At 39.9% G+C, this 21,123-nt stretch overlaps 1 protein-coding gene and 1 pseudogene across 2 annotated transcripts; one reads left to right on the top strand and one right to left on the bottom strand.

Annotated features, from left to right (window-relative positions):
• Window positions 1–394: 394 nt before the first annotated feature.
• Window positions 395–1,548, top strand: LOC115970500 (neurofilament heavy polypeptide-like). Its single transcript, XM_031090128.1, has 4 exons — window positions 395–571; window positions 650–836; window positions 914–1,086; window positions 1,168–1,548. Exons 1-4 carry the CDS (start codon window positions 395–397, stop codon window positions 1,546–1,548), a joined length of 918 nt encoding a protein of 305 aa, XP_030945988.1.
• Window positions 1,549–10,974: 9,426 nt separating this feature from the next.
• Window positions 10,975–20,899, bottom strand: LOC115971972 (annotated as a pseudogene). The gene is made up of 10 exons (XR_004087370.1): window positions 20,318–20,899; window positions 19,574–19,684; window positions 18,569–18,682; window positions 17,458–17,742; window positions 17,256–17,366; window positions 16,974–17,027; window positions 16,018–16,097; window positions 15,764–15,879; window positions 11,621–11,735; window positions 10,975–11,202 (listed from the first exon to the last, which is right to left on the bottom strand). The product of XR_004087370.1 is annotated as an aspartate--tRNA ligase 2, cytoplasmic-like (transcript).
• Window positions 20,900–21,123: the final 224 nt, after the last annotated feature.

Consider the following 21,123-nt stretch of genomic DNA (forward strand, 5'->3'; position numbering starts at 1 on the left):
TGGTCTAGGCCAGCAACAGCAAGAAAGCACCAGTACCTCGAACGAAATGGGTTTCTAGAGGAGGCCGAAGACAAGTTTGATGGACTTGATAGAGTCTCAGCTTGGGAAAGATGCACCCGAGATATCAGCACAACCCAAGCCTCCTCTACCTCAACCCAGACTTCCTCCTCCCCCTCCTCAACACTCTTTTTCATCCAGGCTTGAGCCTTCTGACCCCAAGAGAAAGAGAGAGCAAAAGGGGAAAGAAGTATTGGAAATTGGGAGGTCTCGCCCTACTTACGAAGAAGAGACCCAAAGAGCTGCGAAGCAGCCAAGGATAGGGAAGAAAAAGCAGAGGGGTGCTGAGAGGAAGGCCGACCCATTGCCTGCGCCATAGGCTTAGCTGCCAGCTCCAATGCTTAATGGGGAGCCCTTGATGGATAATGCATCCATCAAGGACTTCCAAGGAAGCACTGGATGCTATGAGGTCGAGACTTTGGAGCAGGCCCTACTACTTCCCTCTGACATGATAGAGCTGCGTGCTATCCGGAGACATGAGGTTTTTCTTAACCTCAAAAGATACTTGGGCATGGTAAGTTGGCACTTCTCTTTTTCTTCCCTTTATTTTTTTTGAACCTTACTGCCATTATTACTTACTCTTTCTTTTTAGGCTGTCCAAGCCACCTTCAGGGCCAAGGAGATAGCCGATAACTGCCACAGGCAGATGAAAGAGGAAGAAGGCAGACGCAATGCTGCTGTTGACTCTTTCCGCGTGGTGGAAAGAAGTGCTAAAGAGCTTAAAGAAAAGCTGACTAGGGGGGAGGAACTTAGAAGAAGTGTTGAATCTACTTTGAAGGGTTATGAGAGACAAGCAGAAAGCCAGAGGCTACTCTTGTGCGACACTGAAGATCAACTGACTATTGCAAAGGAGCAGATAGCAGCCTTCAGAAAAAGTTGGCAGAGGTTCAACAATTGAAGGATCAAGCTGAGAGATCCCAAGGGGAAGTCGAGAAGGCTAAAGAGGAAGCCAAGAAGGCCCGAGACGAAGCTAAGCAACATGGTTACGACATCGGAGTAGCCAAGACTGAGGAAGCCCTTAGGGTGGAGGTTTAAGGGGTATGCCGAGCGTACTGTGCCCAAACATGGGTTAAAGCCCTGGATCAAGCTGGAGTGGAGACATCTTCTAAGCTAAGGAAGCCAGAAAACATTTACTACCCTCCAGCTAACCAGGCCTCAGATCCTCTTCCCCAGGGTGAAGCAGCCCCCACCCCTGCTGATTTTACTGAAGAGGCCCAACCTCAGGATCTTCCTCCTCCCGGTCACCAAGAGCAAGTAGAAGGACTTACGACATCCAAGGAAGTCTCATCTGAGGTGCAAAAGTCCTCGGATGAACTTAGGGAGGTTTCTAAAGATGGGGCAGCCTCTCACGATTTTGAGTTAGTCCTAGCTTCAGTAACTGTACCTGTTCAAGAAGCTCCCAAGGACAAAGAAGAGGCGACCTCTGTTGCAGCGACTACCCAGGCTGGGAAGACTTCCAAGGATAAACTTCATATAAAGCTGAAGCCTTAAGTTTTATCTTCTGTATTGCAGTTTTTTTTTTTTTTTTTTTTTTTTTAAGACATGTTCTAATGAAATGTGGACTTTCTTTCTCAGTTTGTATGGATTATCTCTTCCATTTATACAATTTTAGTTTAAATTTCTTTCTGATTGAACACAACAGTAAGTTATAAAGATAATAAGGTACTTGTGCAAGGAAAAACACATTCCTTGTATATTCCTGATTGAGAACCGAAATAGATTAAGTTCAATAAATCCATAGTATCATTAAGGCATGCCCTTGAATATCCCCATTTTAATAAATCCACTAACTTTGAAAGCATATTCAGGTTGATCAAATAATAGCTAAGTCCAGTGCACTCTAAAATGCTTTAAGTGATGCTCATGGGCATATACTTATTTATATCTTCGTTGAATGAAGACCCAAAAAGGGGAATCCACGTAACCCATCAGGATTATGGTCCTATTTAATAATTAGATGTTAGGAAATATTAATATCCCAGGGTTTATAGTCCGAGGACCTAGACAAAACCTTAATTCTGTTTGTTAATTTTAATAAGTAACAAAAGGCATTACTTTCATTTGTGGTTTAAGGAACCTGACACAACTTAGTGTTTGTTTAATACAGCAAGAGATGTCATAGAGTATTAATTTCCACTAAGTTTGTGGTCCGAAGAACCTGACAAAACTTAGTTTCTGTTTAATACATCAATAGATATCATAGGGTATTAATTTCCATTAAATTTGTGGTCCGAAGAACCTGACAGAACTTAGTTTCTGTTTAATACATCAATAGATATCATAGGGTATTAATTTCCACTAAGTTTGTGGTCTGAGGAACCTGACAAAACTTAGTTTCTGTTTAATACATCAATAGATGTCATAGGATATTAATTTCTACTAAGTTTGTGGTTCGAGAAACCTGACAAAACTTAGTTTTTGTTTAATACATCAATAGATGTCATAGGGTATTAGGTTTATGGTCCGAGGAACCTGACAGAACTTAGTTTCTGTTTAATACATCAATAGATGTAAATCATATGTCCTATGATTGTAACTAGTTAGAGTATAATCAGAACAGTTTTTATTAATAATAGTACATTCTCAGGTTATTTACATTCCAAGGACAAAGCACAGTTTTTTCATCTTAATCTTCCAAATAATATGCACCTATTCCAGCCACCGAAGTGATGCGGTATGGCCCCTCCAAGTTAGGCCCCAATTTTCCCCTCGTTGGGTTCTTCGCAATGCCCAGAACCTTTCTCAATACTAAATCCCCCGGAGCTAAAGGTCTTAGCTTCACATTAGTATCGTACCCCTGTTTAAGCTTGTGTTGATAATTAGCCAATTGGACCATGGCAGTTTCCCTTCGTTCGTCGATTAGATCCAAGCTTGTCCTCAACAGTTCATCATTATTGCTTGGAGTAAAAGAATTCGTTCTCAATGTCGGGAAACTAGTTTCCAGGGGGATGACAACTTCAGCCCCATATGTCATTGAGAAGGGGGTTTCTCCTGTAGATTGGCGAGGGGTAGTTCGATAAGTCCATAGGACATGTGGCAATTCATCCACCCACCTTCCTTTCGCGTCATCTAATCTTTTCTTTAGACCATTTACTATGACCTTGTTGACAGCCTCAGCTTGTTCATCCCCTTGGGGGTAAGCTGGTGTAGAGTATCTGTTTGTAATTCCAACATCGCTACAGTATCTCCTGAAGGCTTTATTGTCAAACTGAAGGCCATTGTCTGAGATGAGGCTGCGAGGAACCCTGAACCGGGTAACGATGTTCTTCCAAACAAACTTCTTGGCATCCACGTCCCTAATATTAGCCAATGGCTCGGCCTCAACCCACTTGGTAAAGTAGTCAATGCCGACCAGTAGATATCTTCTATTTCCTACTGCCTTTGGAAATTGACCTACAATATCCAAGCCCTATTGAGCAAATGGCCAAGGACTAGAAAGAGGATTAAGGAATCCTCCCAGTTGGTGATTGTTTAGTGCAAACCTTTGACATTGATCACACTTTCTCACATACTCTTGTGCTTCCTTCTGCATGCTCGGCCACCAATACCCCAGGTTAGGGCTCGATGAGATAAAGACCTTCCTCCAGTGTAACTTCCACAAATCCCCTCATGTAATTCCTCCAAAAGCAACTCTGATGCCTCAGGATGTATACACAGCAAGTAGGGGCCCGAATAGGAACGCTTATACAGTTTCTGGTCCCCTGACAGCCAAAACCTTGGAGCCTTTCTTCTTACCTTCTTTGCGTCTAACTTATCCTCGAGCAAGATGTCATTCTTTAGGAATTGGGCTATAGGATCCTTCCAGCTTGGACCAACATGGATATGGTGAATTTGAACCGTATCTTTCTTATCTCTGGCAGGTTTGCACAAATCCTCAACAAGTATGATGCGAGGCAAGCCTTGGACCGAAGAGGTTGCAAGGGCAGCCAGGGAGTCTGCGTGTGTGTTTCCACCCCTAGGGATGTGTGACAGATGAAAAGATTCAAACTTTGATTGTAAACGCCTAACCTGGCTCAAATATTCCTGCATTCTCTCATCTCTGGTCTCCAGTTCCCCGTTGACCTGGCCCACAACCAATCTCGAATCCGAGGAAATTTCTACCGCGTTTCCCCCCATTCTTTGAACTATGGCCATCCCTTCTAACAGGGCTTCGTACTCAGCTTCATTGTTGGTGGCCGAAAAACTCAACCTCAATGACTTTTCAATAATAACTTTCTCAGGGGAGACCATAACCAGTCCTACACCAAACCCATTCTGGTTAGCTGCTTCATTCACATACACTCTCCATGATGAGTTGTACAGTGAGGAGACTAAGCCAACCGATTTTTCATCTATGCCATGCCTCTCTACCTTCACTTCTTATGGAATTTCAGCAAACTCAGCTACCAGATCGGCCATGACTTGGCCTTTTACCGAGGCATATATCTAATATCAAAAGCCCCTAGAATCGTAGCCCACTTAGCAATCCTACTCGTATAGTCTGCGCTCTGAAGTATGGACTTGAGCAGAAGCTGAGTTAAGACCACAACAGTATGTGCTTGGAAGTAATGAGGAAGCTTTTGTGTAGCATGTACTACTGCCAAAATAGCTTTTTCCAATGGCAAATAACGGACCTCGGCCTCATGGAGTGACTTGATCACATAATAAACTGGCCGTTGTATACCATTGTCAACCCATACCAGAACAAAACTCACCGCATGGGAGGCTACGGCAAAATAAGCAAAAAGGATCTCATCCACTTCAGAACTGGACATGATGGGTGGCCGAGATAGATATTGTTTGAGTTGATGAAATGCCAAGGCACACTCCTCGGTCCATTCGAATCCCTTCCACTTATGCAGTAGAAGAAAGAAAGGTCTACACCTATCTACTAACCTAGAAATAAATCGGTTCAAAGCAATAGTCATCCCAGTTAACTTTTGGACCTCCTTAGGATTCCGAGGTGGTTGCAAACTGTTAATGGCTTTTATTTGATCAGGGTTGACCTCGATTCCACGGTGAGTCACCATGTAACCCAAAAACTTGCCCGATCCCACACCAAACGAACACTTAGAAGCATTCAGGCGCAACTTATGTTTCCTCAGAATTGCAAAAATATTTCCAAGGTCTCCCACATGCTCGGACACCACCTTACTTTTTACCACCATATCATCAATATAAACTTCAATGCTTCTGCCCAACTCTGGTTTGAACATCTTAGTCATCATTCTTTGATAAGTAGATCCTGCATTTTTCAAACCGAAGGACATTACTTTGTAATGATAGTTCCCTGTGGAGGTTACAAAGGCTGTCTTTTCTTGATCTTCCAGTGCCAATGGTATCTGGTGATACCCTTGGAAGGCGTCTAAGAAACTCATCCGAGGATGACCCACCGTTGCATCCACCAATTGATCTATTTTAGGCATAAGGAAAGAGTCTTTTGGACAAGCCTTATTGAGATCTATAAAGTCCACACACACATGCCATTTCCCATTCTTCTTCTTTACCACCACTGTGTTATCTAGCTACTAAGGGTAAAAGACTTACTTGATAGCCTCTGCCTGCTTGAGCTTTATTACTTCGTTTTTGACAGCTTCGGCGTGTTTTTGGATGGGCACTGAGGTGGTTGTCTTTTAAGAACGACAGAGGGATTAATGTTCAAATGGTGAAAAATGAAATTTGGGTCTACACCCAGGGCCTCATAAGCATCCCATAAAAATACATCAACATTATCTCTCAGAAATGTGACCATTTGCTCTTTCTCCTATAGAGGCAATTGAGCCCCGACCTGAAAGAACTTCTCCGGGTGATCTCCAATAATAACCTTTTCTAAATCCTCACATTTTGCTATCTCGATTGATTCCACAGTAGGTAACACTGGCATCTCTAATTGCTATAAGCTATTCTCAGCGACGACTGAAGATTCAGCATCGGGCTGATGTGATATAGCAACCACCATGCACTACCAAGCCATGGATTGGCTCCCCTTAATCTCTTTGATCTAGCCCTTCGACGGATATTTAACCTTCTGGTGCAAAGTGGAAGCAACACCTCCTAGTGCATGAAGCCAAGGTCTGGCCACTAAAGCCGTGTATAGGGAATAGGCGTCCATCACAATAAAATCCACCTCTACCACGTCGGACCCAGATTGTACAGGCAGTCTAATGTGGCCTTTCGGCATAACTATCTTTCCTTCAAAAATCACCGGAGGGGAATCATAGATGGCCAAATTTTCAGGCTTTAAGTTTAGCCCCTTGTACAAGTCAGGGTACATGATCTCTGCAGCACTACCTGAATCCACCATGACCTTCTTCACGTCATACCCCCCTATTCTAAGTGTGACCACCAAAGCATTATCATGGGGCTGTATGGTTCCAAGCTTATCATCCTCTGAAAAACCCAGCACCGGTTGAATATTCAATTTGGCCTTCTTCGGCTCAGGATAAGGATCCTCGGCCAACATCCGAGCAACAGACAAGACACGGGAAGGGCAGGACCCGGTTCTTCCTGGAGCAGCAAAGATGACATTTATCGTACCTAAATGGGGTTTTGGAAGAGCATCTCCCCTTGGTCCTGAGCTTACTTGGTTTCCCTGACCACTGGATGGGTGCAAGAGCTGCTTCAACTTTCCTTCTCGGACCAACTGTTCCAAATGGTTCCACAAATTCCTACAATCCTTGGTAGTGTGCCCCTAATCTTGGTGATACTGGCAGTAAAGGTTTCAGTTGCATTTCGTAGGGTCCTCTGCCATCTTGTTCGGCCATTAAAAGAATGGTTCATTCTTAATCTTCTCCAACACTTGATGTACCGGCTCTTGAAACACAGCATTCACGACCTGGGTGTTAATGGAGCCCGATTGCTGAGTAAAGTCTTTTCGAGGTCGGCTGTTATTGTACCTGTCCGACCTGAAATCCCTCCTCTCCTGAGGAATCTCCTTAGCTTTTCCCTTCCCCTGCAACTGATCCTCCTCAACTCTTTTATATTTATCAATTCGATCCATAAGTTGGCATACACTGGTAACCGGCTTGCCAGTTAAGGACTTCCTCAAACCGTGCTCGGCAGGTAAACTGCTCTTAAAGGTACTTATGGCCACATCGTCATAGTTCCCGTCCATTTCATTATACATTTCCCAATATCTATCTAAGTATGCATTCAAAGTCTCTCCCTCTCGCATAGATAGGGATAGCAGCGAGCCCAAGGGCTGAGGCACCCTGCTACATGTAATGAAGCGAAAGCCAAATACCCTTATGAGTTCCTTAAAATAATTTATGGAGTTGGCCTTCAACCCGTCAAACCATCTCATGGCCACGGGTCCCAAACTGGATGGGAACACCTTGCACATCAGAGCCTCGTCCTTGGAATGAACAACCATTCTCTGATTGAAATGGCTTACATGCTCCACAGGGTTTGTCCGACCATTATAGATGGTGAACGTTGGCTGATGGAACCACCGAGGAAGGCTCGCCCCCTCGATCTTGTGTGTAAATGGTGACCTGGAAATTTGGCTCAAAGCATTACTCATGGCTTCATTTCCTAGGGGAGCGCAATCATTGTGTAGTCTTGATGTTTTTTGTAACCCATCGTCTGTGGTGGAGGCTATTTTGGCTGCTGATAAAGCTAATATGTATTGTAATAGACTTGTAAATCCTTAGTTTTAATATTAAATCATGGTTTACTGAAGAAAAAAAAAACAAACAAACAAACAAACAAAAAAAAAAAAAAACAAACAAACAAATAGTTCTAAAGCATGAAATTTTGGGGAATAATCAAATGGTGCCCGTTAACCTTAACCAAACTCTGCTTGTGCTGATACCCAAACAGATGGGTCCTGAGACAGTTAGCCAGTACTGACCCATTAGCTTATGTAACACTATATACAAAATCGTTGCTAAGATCCTTGTTCAAAGACTAAGACCTCTTTTGCCTAGGCTCATCTCTCCCATGCAAGTTGCGTTTCTAAAGGGCAGAAGAGGCTCAGATAATGTTATTATTGCCTACGAACTTGTCTATTCCTTGGGGAGAACGAAAGGAAGAGAGGGGTACATGGTGGTGAAGATTGATTTGGAGAAAGCCTACGATCGCATAGAATGGAGCTTCATCAGGATGGTGCTAATCCATTTTGGGTTTCCTGATAACATTATTAAGCTCATTATGAGTTGTGTGACAACTACTTCTACTTCCCTACTCTTCAATGCAAGCAAGCTCCAACCCTTTTGTCCATCAAGAGATATCAGGCAAGGTGATCCTATTTCTCCTTATCTGTTTCTATTATGCATGGAATTTCTTGGAGCTCAAATTACTAAGATGTGTGAAGAGAATAGGTGGGATATGATCAAAGCTTCATGGAATGGTCCTAGCTTTTCCCATGTGTTCTTTGTGGATGACATTTTACTGTTTGCCAAAGCCAATTCTAAGAATTGCAATGCCATTATAGAAGTGCTTAATAACTTTTGTAACTTGGCTGGGCAGAAGGTTAATTTCAGTAAATCTAAAGTCTTCTTTTCTCCAAATGTTACTGGTAGGAGAAAAATGACTATGTGCAGAAGGCTTGGAATCATGGCTACCAATAATGTTGGTAGATATTTGGGTTTCCCCATCATTTATAAAGGTAGAATTGGGAATGCCTTCAATTTTATTCTTGATAAAGTCCAAAGTAAGTTGGCCGGTTGGAAAGCAAGGTTACTTTCGAGAGCTGGGAGACTTGTGCTTGCTAAATCAATTGCTGCCCCCATAGCTGAGTATTTTATGCATTGTCATAGCCTCCTGGCAAAAATTTGTGATTCCCTTGACAAGATGATGAGAGATTTCATTTGGGGGTCAACTGAGGAGAGAAGGAGAATGCACATGGTGAAATGGAGTACTGTTACACTACCCAAAGTGTTGGGAGGTTTGGGGCTTTTTTCAATGAAACATAAAAATGAAGCCATTTTAGCTAAACTTTGTTGGAGGCTTGCTCATAAGGAGGGAAAGCCTTGGGCTAATATGTTGGCAACTAAATATCTCTATCCTAACAGAGTGTCTAAAGAAGGAAGGAACTTGCCATGCTCTCAGATTTGAGCAGCGTGTAAAAAGGGAGGACCAATATATGTAAAAAGCTTGAGATGGACTGTTAGAAGTCGAGAATCTGTTAATATGTGGAAGGATTACTGGTTACCTTGTGGGAGGTTGAAGGAGCTTATTGAGGGCCCCTTAACCCGAGGAGAAGATGAGTTAACTGTTAGACAATGTTTTGATGAGAATCATGTGTGAATGCCGTCAAACATTTCTTTTGAGCTCCCAGGCAATGTGCTTAATTCCATTATGGCCACTCCATTCTCTTGTGAGCCTCAAAATAGTGACAGTCTCATGTGGGCCTATTCCAAAAATGGCTCATTTTCTATTCTAGCAACCTATCTTATAGCAAAAGGCTTAAACCCCCTGAACCCTGTTTCTTTGTCTTTCAAGTGGGTTTGGAAAACTGATACTCTTCCAAAGATTCAATTCCTAATTTGGCTATGCCTCCATAACAGTCTTCCCATGGCTCATGTGCTGGGTTCAAGAGGTTTAAACCTCGATACAATGTGTAAAGTGTGTAACAGGAGTTTTGAAACCATAGAGCACTTGTTCAGAGGATGTGAGTTTGCCCTTCAGTTCTGGATGCAAGTTCAGGTTCCCCATTGTTACAGACACTTTCAATCTTCCCTTTATTGAGTGGCTGGAATACAATTGCAAGGATGTGATGAATACAACAGTCAAAGGGATGCCTTGGAAGGTGTTATTTCCTATGGGTCTGTGGCACTTGTGGATTCACAGGAATGACTTTTTGTTCAGGACAGGAACAATTAATTCTCAGGTTTGGAGAAAATGTTTTCAAGGCAGTGCTGAATTCTTTTCAATTGGGCTTGTGACTAAGACCAAACAATTGAAAACAGTGGTTCCTATGGGTTGGGAGAAGCCACTGAGAGGCTGGTTGAAGCTCAACATGAATGGTTCAGCTATGAAAAATTCGGATAGAGCTGGTGGAGGGGGTTTGATCCGGGATCATGATGGGGCTCGGCTGAAAGGCTTTGCAAGGGGGCTCGACTGAAAGGCTTTGCAAGGGGGCTCGGGTACACTAGCAGCGCCTTGGCTGAACTGTGGGCGCTTAGAGATGGGTTGATTCTTGCTAAGGAGATAGGGATTCAGCAACTTATAATTGAACTTGATGCTTTGAGTGTTGTGATCCTTCTAAACAATGACACTGAAAATTTATTAATGGAACCACTTCTAACTGATTGCAAGAACCTTGAAGGAGTTTCCCTACAAGCGCGTGATCCATGCTTTTCGAGAAGCAAACCAATGCGTTGATGCATTGGCTAAAATGGGAGCGCAATCATTGTGTAGTCTTGATGTTTTTTGTAACCCAACGTCTATGGTGGAGGCTATTTTGGCTGCTGATAAAGCTAATATGTATTGTAATAGACTTGTAAATCCTTAGGATACATTTGGTATACTGAATGAGGATTACGATAGAAATTGTAATCTTTATTACTAGTAATAAAGTGTGTTGTAATATAATGACTAAACCTATTCATAAGTTTGGTTGTAATTTATAACATTAGAATGAAACTTAACATTTATTTTAGGAAATATCTTACTCATACAATTATATCTCCTTAAAAATTGTTATTTTTACATTTAAGAAAGATATGTGCTATTTTTATGATTTTTTATTTTTATAATTGTTAGATTTATATGAAAAGTTTGTTTATTTGGAAATATATTAAGTTTTGAAATTATTGCATTTACTAAGGAATAGCTAATACAACCTTTTAAAGAGGAATAATTATTCATAAAGAATGACTATTCCTTATAATAAAAACATAACCAAACTAAAGAATAATTAAACTATAGGAATAACTATTACATTATAACGTCTATTACAGTCTACCAAATATACCCTTAGTTTTAATATTAAATTATGGTTTACCGAAGAAAAAAAAAAAAAACAGTTCTAAAGCATAAAATTTTGGGGAATAAAAAAGAGAATCGGAGTGTCAATGACTGCTGAAATATTCCATCATGGAGCGATCCTAAGTGGGTCACGAGGGAAAAAGGGATGTTTTCCGAATGTTATTCAAACCACAGAAAAGCATCACCACACGCTCCAATCCTACACCAAACCCACCATGTGGAGGTGCACCATATCTGTAATAAGCCAAAATACAATATTTCAGTCACGAGAAAAGAAACCTTGTTTTCAAAATATCAAGCAGCATGTTCCCATAAAATTATTTAATAATAAAAGAAAAAGGGTTTTAAGAATAAGTACACACGAGCTAAAATTTGAGTGCATAACCCCATTTCAGGAGAACACTTTTAACCTTGTGTGCTCAGTGACTGTGCAGGGCATCTGCCTAATGCTAGACAATCAATTCAAATTATTTGACAAAAGCAACCCTTAAATGCACAAAGCTGTAAATTGTAATTCGAATTTCACCAATAACCATAATTATCCCCCCTTTCTTTTGTTGAAATTAAGCTGTGGAAAGAAGCTGCAAGGGAAAGTGGCCTTGGCTAAAACAGGCAAAAAAAAAAAAAAAAAAAACTGTTACACAGAAATTACCGGAAAGAATCAACATATGTTGATATTGACTGGACATCAATTCCTAATGCCTGTGCACGCTCAACCAAGAAATCTGGTACATGTACACGCTGAGCTCCAGAAATTATCTCCTCACCTGAGTAACAAACAAAATTGAATTAAGATCAATAACCAAAGAAGAATTAAAAATTGATTCAGATCATGTAAATGATTGCATGGTATTTCCTCAAAACATGCACACTGCACATTCTACTATTTTCCAATAAAATAGGTACTGTTAACATTCAAAATAGACAGACACACAGGTTAACCTTCAAAACAGGTGATCAGTTTACAATGAAAGAGAATCTATTAGGCGAATGAGAACTCAACTAGCACCTCCTTCCCTATTAAGTGTGTCTTGGGTTCAAAACCCACTAGGTGGGTGTGCTGTAACTTACCAATCCAAAAATAAAAAGGAAAAAAAGTAGAAGCTGTTAGGAGATTCAAAAGACAAAATATTATTCAATGGAAATATAAAAACACCTTTGCCAATGGTTCAGTTGCAATTTTCCTTCATCTTGCCCTAATCACTACCCAAAAATTCTAAATCTTTTATTCAGAAAGCCCCTTTTTTTTTTTTTTAAAAAAAATCCCTAATTTGAAGATCATACAATGAAACAATCTCTTCAACCTACCTCAATCTGTCTGATATCCAACTTCTTTATATATATAGGTAATGGCCAGGGGTTGGTTGGGTTAAAACCCCAATGCCTAGGAACCACAAGAGGTGATGGAACCATTGGGGTATCCTCAAACCCCATGTCTGATACCCAACTTTTCATCTACAATTCTATATCTCTATATAAAAAATTTACTAAAAAATGTTTTAATTAAATCAAGATCCAACAAAAATTTGTTTTTAGGGTATTTGTTGAGTCAACTACTAAAATCATTATTCTAATTGAATGAGCTCCAACTCTGTGTAACTTACAAATTTAAAATAAAAAGAAAAGAGATTTAACTCTTTTTTTTTTTTTTTTTTACTTGCATCAGTAAGTGCTCAAGCCTAAGTCTTCGTGTTTGACTTCCACAACAGTAAAAAATTTGGCATAGGGACAAGGCTCTTGGTGATTCCCTGATGTATGATCTTTTTAACCATCAAAGTTTAGGTTTACACAATTTTTTTTTTCTTTGCATAGGTTACAAGATTAAATCTTAGAAAAACCAGACACAAAACAAAGACAAAATTTAGATATAAGAAATTAATTGATATTGGGCTGAGTCTTCTAATCAATTTGTTCTGCATAGGGGCAAGCTCAACCAAATCTAACTTAGTGTGTGCACTGCCCACAACCAACACAATTTATCAAAAGGCCACTAAAATTGCAACCCACCCTCCCTATCACATAGCTTTCAGCCATTCACCCTAACTCCACTGGTGCAATCTATCCAAAAGGTTGCCAATATTGGCTGCATAATCACTACATATAAAATGTTGCATAATCTAGGTAATAAACGGGCATCCAAGGATACAAAGTATCTCCAGAATGAGGATTGACTAATATTAGTGTGGACACGAGGTACAAGCCCCCAATTACACGCACGTATAGGAGAAAGAGCAAAAAGAAGACAGCCCAACCTGTGGCCTTATGAATGGAGCCTATTAGTTATTGGGCTTGAGATTAAGCAAGCCCGAGCATTTAATAATTAGAGTTTCTTTAGGGTTTCTTTATGCATTTTACTATTAGCTATTTAAACACTTTTTCTGATTATTGTAAGACAGCTTTTGAGAATTATTATAAAAAAAAAACGTATGTTTTCTTTCACTGGTGCCGACTCCAGTTTTGCTTGGTGTTGACTCCTAGGGTTTATCTTTTTATTCTATTGTTAGTGTGGTTGTCCTACGTCAGTTTTGGTATCAGAGCAGATATCAGGTCCATACAACACAACTGTAGACAACCACTTGAAAGCAAAACCATCAAAAGAGCAAGCCAGCCAAATATGATAGTACCTTTCAAGTTTTTGTCCCATGAGATCTTGAACAAGCCCAAACCAGCCTTGGAAATCCATATATACCCCGCATCCCCACATGAGTTTTTCATTCCCAAGCCAACAGAGAAGCCAACAACGCCTCCCAAGCCGGTGACCACCATCCGTGCCGGCCTCTGATCACAGAACCCACAACCCACAAACCAAAAAAAAAAAAAACCAAGTCAAGACCCACAGCCAATCCTGGATGATTATACCCTTCAAGATGGTTACTTGTTCAAAGCCAACAAGTTATGTATCCCTCGGTCTTCAGTGAGAGACTTCCTAGTTTGGGAGATACATGCGAGAGGCCTTGCAGGTCATTTTGGCCGAGACAAAACAATTGAGAAAGTGGAACGTCAATTCTATTGGCCTGGTCTTAAGAGGGGTGTTGCCAAGATAGTTGGTAAGTGTCGTACTTGTCAACTGGCCAAACATTGCAAGCAAGACACTAGCATGTATACACCTCTAACTGTGCCCGATCGCCCGTGGCAGGATGTAAGTATGGACTTTGTGTTAGGTTTGCCCCGCACCTTTAGGAAGCATGATTCCATTCTAGTAGTTGTTGATCGCTTCTCTAAGATGGTTCATTTCCTACCATGTTCTAAGACCTCTGATGCTTCTAAGATTGCTAAGCTCTACTTTGATGAGATTGTCAAACTTTATGGTCTTCTCAAAACCATAGTGTCTGATAGAGATGTTCGCTTCATGAGTTATTTTTGGAAGACCTTGTGGCATTTAGTGGGCACCAAATTGAAATTTTCCACAGCATTTCATCCTCAAACTGATGGTCAAACTGAGGTGGTTAATCGTAATCTAGGCAACCTCCTTCGGTGTCTAGTGGGTGAAGCCAATTGGAATTGGGATTATATCCTTCTTGTAGCCCAACTGGCATATAATAGCTCTGTCAATAGGTCTATAGGCCTAGTCCTTTTGAGGTTGTGCATGGATTTACACCTAGGAAGCCCTTGGATCTTTTGCCCATGCCCCCACATGTTAGGATTTCTGAGTCTGCTGAGGCATTTGCTCGACATATTCATGATTTGCATAATGAGATTCGCAAAAAAATTCAGGCAAGTAATTCTTAATATAAAATTCATGCTGACACTCATCGGCGTCATGTAGAGTTTCAGGTAGGGGATTATGTCATGATTCGGATTCGACCTGAATGGTTTCCCCCTGGGACTGTTAAGAAATTGCAAGCTCATAGTGCCGGACCATTCAAGGTATTGAAACGAATGGGCCCAAATGCATATGTCATTGATCTTTCTCATGATTATGGTATTAGCTCCTCCTTTCATATTGAGAATCTCGTTGCTTATAAAAGCCCCACAACTATTCCTGATACCATTTTTGATGCGTCTTTGCCTAATTCTATTGATGCCCCTATTCCCACCATTTTACCCTTAAATCTGCCTTATGCACATAAAGATTCTATTGATGCTATTTTAGATGAGCAGATTGTTTCTACCAGGGATGGAGGAGTTCACCGTTTCCTAGTTCGGTGGTGAGGGCGACCGGATTCTGATTGTACATGAATTACTCGAGATGAGCTACAGTGACTGGATCCTGACTTGCTGGAGTACTATCAGAGCTCTTCAGATTTCCACTCGACGGGGTCGAGTTCTTCTCACCCGAAGGGAGTTGGTGCGGACACGAGGTATAAACCCCTAATTACACGCACGTATAGGAGGAAGAGCAAAAAGAAGACGGCCTAACCTGTGGCCTTATGGATGGAGCCTATTAGTTATTGGGCTTGAGATTAAGCAAGCCCGATCATTTAATAATTGGGGTTTCTTTATGCATTAGCTATTTAAACACTTTTTCTGATTATTGTAAGACAGCTTTTGAGAATTATTAAAAAAAAAAAAAAACATATATTTTCTTTCACTGGTGCCGACTCCAGTTTTGCTTAGTGTTGACTCCAAGCAGCTCTTAGGTGCTGACTCCTAGGGTTTATCTTTTTATTCTATTGTTAGTGTGGTCGTCCTACGTCAAATACACATTACATGAAAAAACACAAAAAGGATAAAGAATGAAAAGTCACCAAAACTTTGCAACGATATGTGATTATTTAAAATTTGAAAAATAAGGCAGCAAGAGATTTAATAAATATGTGCAACAACAGTACTAATGAAATAGTTGATAATTTACCTCGAATGAAGACATCAAATGAGTTACTGTAAGTTGGATTATCGTAGCAAGGCATTGTATAAAATGGTCTCACTGCCAAAGGATAACGGTGGAGGATGTAGAACTCAGTGTCATACCTATAATCAGAAACAAAATCTGCTTGTCATTTATGTACAATTTTTGAATCATAACAACAAAATGTAAATAAGAAAGACAAGAAAAGAACTATATAAAAAGCATAGGTAAGGATAAAAGATCAAGTAAGATTAAATTACTTCTCTAGAACAAGTTGTCCCAACTTTCTTTCTGCCTCAGTATTTAGGTCCCCAAGAGGGTCAACTTCTACACCAGCATCCTGTACAAACATGCCAAACTTTAGGATCACCCCTACTTTATTTATAAAAAATAAAGTAAAATAAAACTTAATAAAATTTAAAGAAGGAAGGAAACTTTGCAATTAGCAGCAGCCATGTGTTACTCAGTGTTAGTCTTACTAAGCATAAGCCCCCACAATTTTAAATCACTGAAAGCAAAAGATGCCATAAATTTTTCAATCAGCCATTCAGCCTATTCTATCACCTTTTCTTTTAATGTGATACAATTTGAAATTTACACAGGATAATAGTTACTGCCAAAAAGAGAAGGAAAAGAATGCACAACATTCAAATAACTATGGGACTGGTAGAAACTAATTATAAGCCATCTAGAACTAGAAGTCCTCCATTGCCAATTCTTTGTTTTCTAATTCATAAAAGTAGAGAAGGAGTGGGGGGTAGATCAACCACATAACACAAATACAACTCAACAAAACACCATGTAACCCTCAATCCCAATAGTTGCCTCACCAGCTAAAGAGAGTGTCTAATAATACATACCACTCAATTGCATTTCTCCTGCCTTGTTACTATGAATATTTTTTTTTTTTTCTGTTCAAAACCTATGTGCCAGGGACATGGACACAAGGAACTGCCAATCCTATTAGTTTCTACCCCGTGAAGGTAAGGTTCATCTAATTTTGTTATATTATTTATATCTGACAAAGTATTGGAATTAAGAAAGTGATTATGATAAAGCCATGTAAATAAGAACTGAACCCCCAACTGTTAATTTTTATTATTTATTCTGATTATTCCTACCTTAATGATCTTAGCTACATTCTATATATTCAAAGGAATGCAATGGCATAAAAGCATTATCCTTTTTTTGCTGAACTTAAATGCATTATCATTACCTTGAGCATTTGGATACCATCCTCAAATGTAAGCCTTAGGGTCTGTCGCAGGTACTGCACATATAAAAACTTAAAATTAGTTTTAAGATTAAGACAAGCCAAGAGGGATGCAAAATGGACATAGTTCCTAAATAGTCCACAAGTATTATAATGGATAAACATAAAGCATTTTTCATAACAATCTTGAATATATAGGCACCTAAGAGTCTAAGACATCATATACCAAACAGAATGTTGCAACCAAAGTATTCCAAGATTTTGAAACTCATAATAAATAATTACCTTCAGAGGCTCAAATGGATATTGCCTCCCCACTGCTTCTAGCTCCTTCGCACAATTATTGTTCAAGGAATCAAACATTGCAACTAATAAGCGGTCCACAACATCCATAACCTACACAAACCAGCACAGATCCTCAGCAAAGTCTAGACCATAACTAAATTTAGATGCTGATTAGAAAAAAACCTCAGAAATCCAATTTTACCTCAAAATAATGCTCCTTGATTTCCATCTCAACATCAAGACCTGTAAACTCACACAAATGTCGAGTGGAGTCCTCTACTCTGAAAACAGCGCCAATCTCAAACACACGTCCAAAATCACCACAAATTGCCATTTGCTTGTGAAGCTGAGGCGATTGAGCTAGGCATGCAGGTTTCCCCTTGTAGTCCAGTTTAAAGACAGAAGCACCACCTTCACTTGAGCCAGCTATTAGTTTTGGCGTCTGGATTTCAACAAAACCCTCCGATAACAAGAATTGTCTAAACACCTGCACAGTAATGAAAATAATCAAGCACATAGACATCCAGCCTTGGAATATTTCAAATAACAATTAACTCTAATGAAAAGGTCAACAAAAACCTCAAATTTGGACACTACTTAAGATCCATAGAGCACCATCATCTTCTTCAGCACACATAAAATTTGGACACTAATCAATAAGCTCATATATAGAAATAAAATGACGGGCTTGTTTCTCCTGGAAATACTGATGATTTAATACCATTTCTATATAATTAATTTCACGATACATGTGAGGAATAGATGAAAGCCTACAAAACAATTAATTCAAATAAAGGAGGTAGTACTCAATGAGTTCCAACTGATGATTTTAAGTGCTTTACAAAATCATCAATTATTATTTATTAATTCATCTTTTTTGATAAAATTACTATGAAGTCCATAAAAATGTTTGAAACAAAAAATAATTTTCCAAATATGAATCCATCATTGAAAAGTTGAATATGTATAAGTACAAATCCCAACCTTACTTTAATTTCTCTTTGGGTAAGGGAAGAGAAGAGTACTATTCTCTCATGCTTTCATGCCCCTCCCTGCTTCCATTTTTATTTCTATGTCCAATCTATGGCAACTCACTCTCTCTCTCATGGAAAATTATCCTACTGAGATATGAGACAGTAACATGAGATACCACCTCCTCTCTCACACACACACGATGGAAAACCAACTGACGTGCTTTTTTAGAGAGGCCAACTAGAAATTCTGCATCTACAGATTACTAAAATTGATACAAGGTGCACAATGATGATGATGACAAGCAATATATCAAGTATCCAGAAAGGGCAGTAACTTACATTCCCAACTTGACACTGAATAAGAAAAATTCCTTGATTAGCAGGCGTTTGTATGTCAAGATCTCTATAGTTCAAACAAGTATCTTGGTTAACCCGAACAAGCTGCTCTCGATTCTGCACCCATCAAATGATCCAATAATAAATATACGTAGAAATGGCCAACGTTTCAATAACAAAAGGTGTAAGAATTTTTAGCAAAGTTCAAGATGATTGCAGATATGCCGTCAACTGATAGCATCTTCTAATTGAAATGCTAAGATAAGTAGGAATGACAAGAGAGATAGAGAGAGAGAGGTCTTTATTAGAGAACGTAGAACACCCTTTCCAAATAACAATAAATATCAAAAAATTTTAGTTAGTTGTCACGTTTCAAAACAATGCTGAAAAGTAGCATCTCGAATGTTTAAAACTCGAGTTCCAAGAAAAGACTTGAGTTTTTAAGTCTCAATTTGTAAGCGGATGGGTCTGATGTGGAAAAAATTCACGTGGAAATTGAGTTTTAAAAACTCGAGTTCCATAAATTGCAGGAAAACACCGCTATAGGGCTTTAAAACGTCACTATAGAGTTTAAAAACGCCACTATAGGGCTCCATGAATTGATCATACTTATAAAAAAAAAATTTGCAGGAAAACGCCGCTATAGGGATTTAAAACGTCACTATAGGGATTAAAAACGCCACTATAGGGCTCCCTGAAGTGTGGGGTGATCATATAAAAAAATTTTTGCAGGAAAATGCCACTATAGGGCTTTAAAACGTCACTATAGTACTTAAAAATGCCACTATAGGAACTCAAGTTTCTAAAATTTGAGATCTCTGTGGCATTTTCAGTCCAACTCATCTAGCAAAACACTCACAAAGCGAGTTTATAAAACTCGATTTTTAATTGAATCTCGAGTTTTAAAAACTCGAGATGTTACTTTTCTTAAAACTTTGAAACGATTCCTAACTTACTACTTTGAATCTCTATTAACAGCTATTCTACACATTCCCTCAGTGAACGTACCTGCAAAGCTTTTTCAATTTCAACATCACTACGAGCAGCATCTTCAACATTGATGGGTAAGGTTGGCATAGCTTTGTTAACACAGAAAATCTTTCGAACTTGAATTTCAACCTTCAAACATATAAATATTTCTTATGCATCAATATACTAACAAAATTTCCAAAAACATTTGTCAAAGCTCCACATCACTTCATTAAATGAGAAAAGACCCAAACTTATGTCAACAATAGCAATAAGGGTATAGACCTAACCTAAATGGTTTTAATAAAAAAAGAAGCCGTACCCAGTGCAACCTTGCCCTTAATATTTTTCAGAAAGGCATGCAAACAAACTTAAAGCAATTACACATCTGCAAACCACTGTTCATAGAAGAATCCAACATGTATTCATCTCTCCCCCTTAGTTTCCCTTTAATTTTTTTTAATTGATACCATATGATTTGAAGCCTATGGTGTCCGCATCTCGATGATTTATCATCAGGCCAAGAAAACAATGGTTTCAAGTCCCGTACCGGCGAGTCTAAATCAGTTGAGCTATCTAATACCCCCCATGTCTCCTTCATATATTATGAGTCCACTAATATAATTAATAATTCAACATTTTGGAAACTGCAGCCACTCAAATTCACTTTCCTAGATAGCGACATAACACATCATATTCAAGCATGAAACAATTACAGCATACATTTACATTATCCATAGAATAGATACAAATGAAAAGCTAGCTAGGAATTGAAGTAGAAACCTGCTGAGTGGTACTGTTAATCGTTATTCCAGGGACGGAGACCACGCCTTCAACATCGACGACCGACTTGCGGCTGAGCCCGGCGGCGTACTTCAGCATTGGGCGGCTAACGACACCGTCCTGCTCCGTGAGGACGCACTGCACTGTGAATCCTCTCTCCCTCAAAATCACGAACGCGGTCTTCCCTTTGGCGCGGATCCTCTGCGCGCGACCCCGCACCAGCACGTACTGGTCCTTCAACGGCTCGGCCAGCTTGCCGATCTCGGTCCAGACCCTGGTGCCGGGAACGACCTTCGACTGGAGGTCCAAAAGCGGAACGTCGCCGTAATTGTCGGCGAGCGGATCCTCCATCGAAAGCGACTGAACGCCGGAAGCCACCGCGGCTTCCTGGCGGCGCTTTAGCTTCTCAAGCTTCGCGGCTTCTTTCTTGGCGGCTTTCTTGCTCTGAGGTATGGAGGATTCATCTTCTTCTTCTTCTTCTTCTTCTGGTTGTGGTTTTGGTAGCTGGGGTTTGGAGGAGGACATGGATGAATGTAGGACCAGATAGAGAGAGAGAGAGAGGGTTTTGGTTTGAATGGGTTTTGCGATTTGCGAAGAGCAAGTGTGGGTTTTATACCAAAAAAAGAAGAGCAAGTGTGGGCACGTTGTATGGGTAAGTTGTAAGCGTTGTTTTTGAAAACCTGTGGGGTTATTTTAGTCTTTGTGTAGTGACCTAAGAAACGATTCGGTAAGAGAGAGAACAAGGGATTTATTCCAGGGGCGGCGGACGAAGAGAGGTCAAAATGACGGGCAGAAATTTTATTAAA

This window comes from Quercus lobata, chromosome 12 (genome assembly GCF_001633185.2).
Source record: "Quercus lobata isolate SW786 chromosome 12, ValleyOak3.0 Primary Assembly, whole genome shotgun sequence".
Lineage (NCBI taxonomy): Eukaryota > Viridiplantae > Streptophyta > Magnoliopsida > Fagales > Fagaceae > Quercus > Quercus lobata.

What these genes read in the sequence shown, in the direction of transcription:
- LOC115970500 (XM_031090128.1), top strand. Translation starts at nt 395, where the DNA reads ATGCTTAATGGGGAGCCCTTGATGGATAATGCATCCATCAAGGACTTC. An exon ending in TCAAAAGATACTTGGGCATG is followed by an intron (nt 572 to 649) that starts GTAAGTTGGCAC and finishes CTTTCTTTTTAG; the next exon opens with GCTGTCCAAGCCACCTTCAG. An exon ending in AGGAAGCCCTTAGGGTGGAG is followed by an intron (nt 1,087 to 1,167) that starts GTTTAAGGGGTA and finishes ACATCTTCTAAG; the next exon opens with CTAAGGAAGCCAGAAAACAT.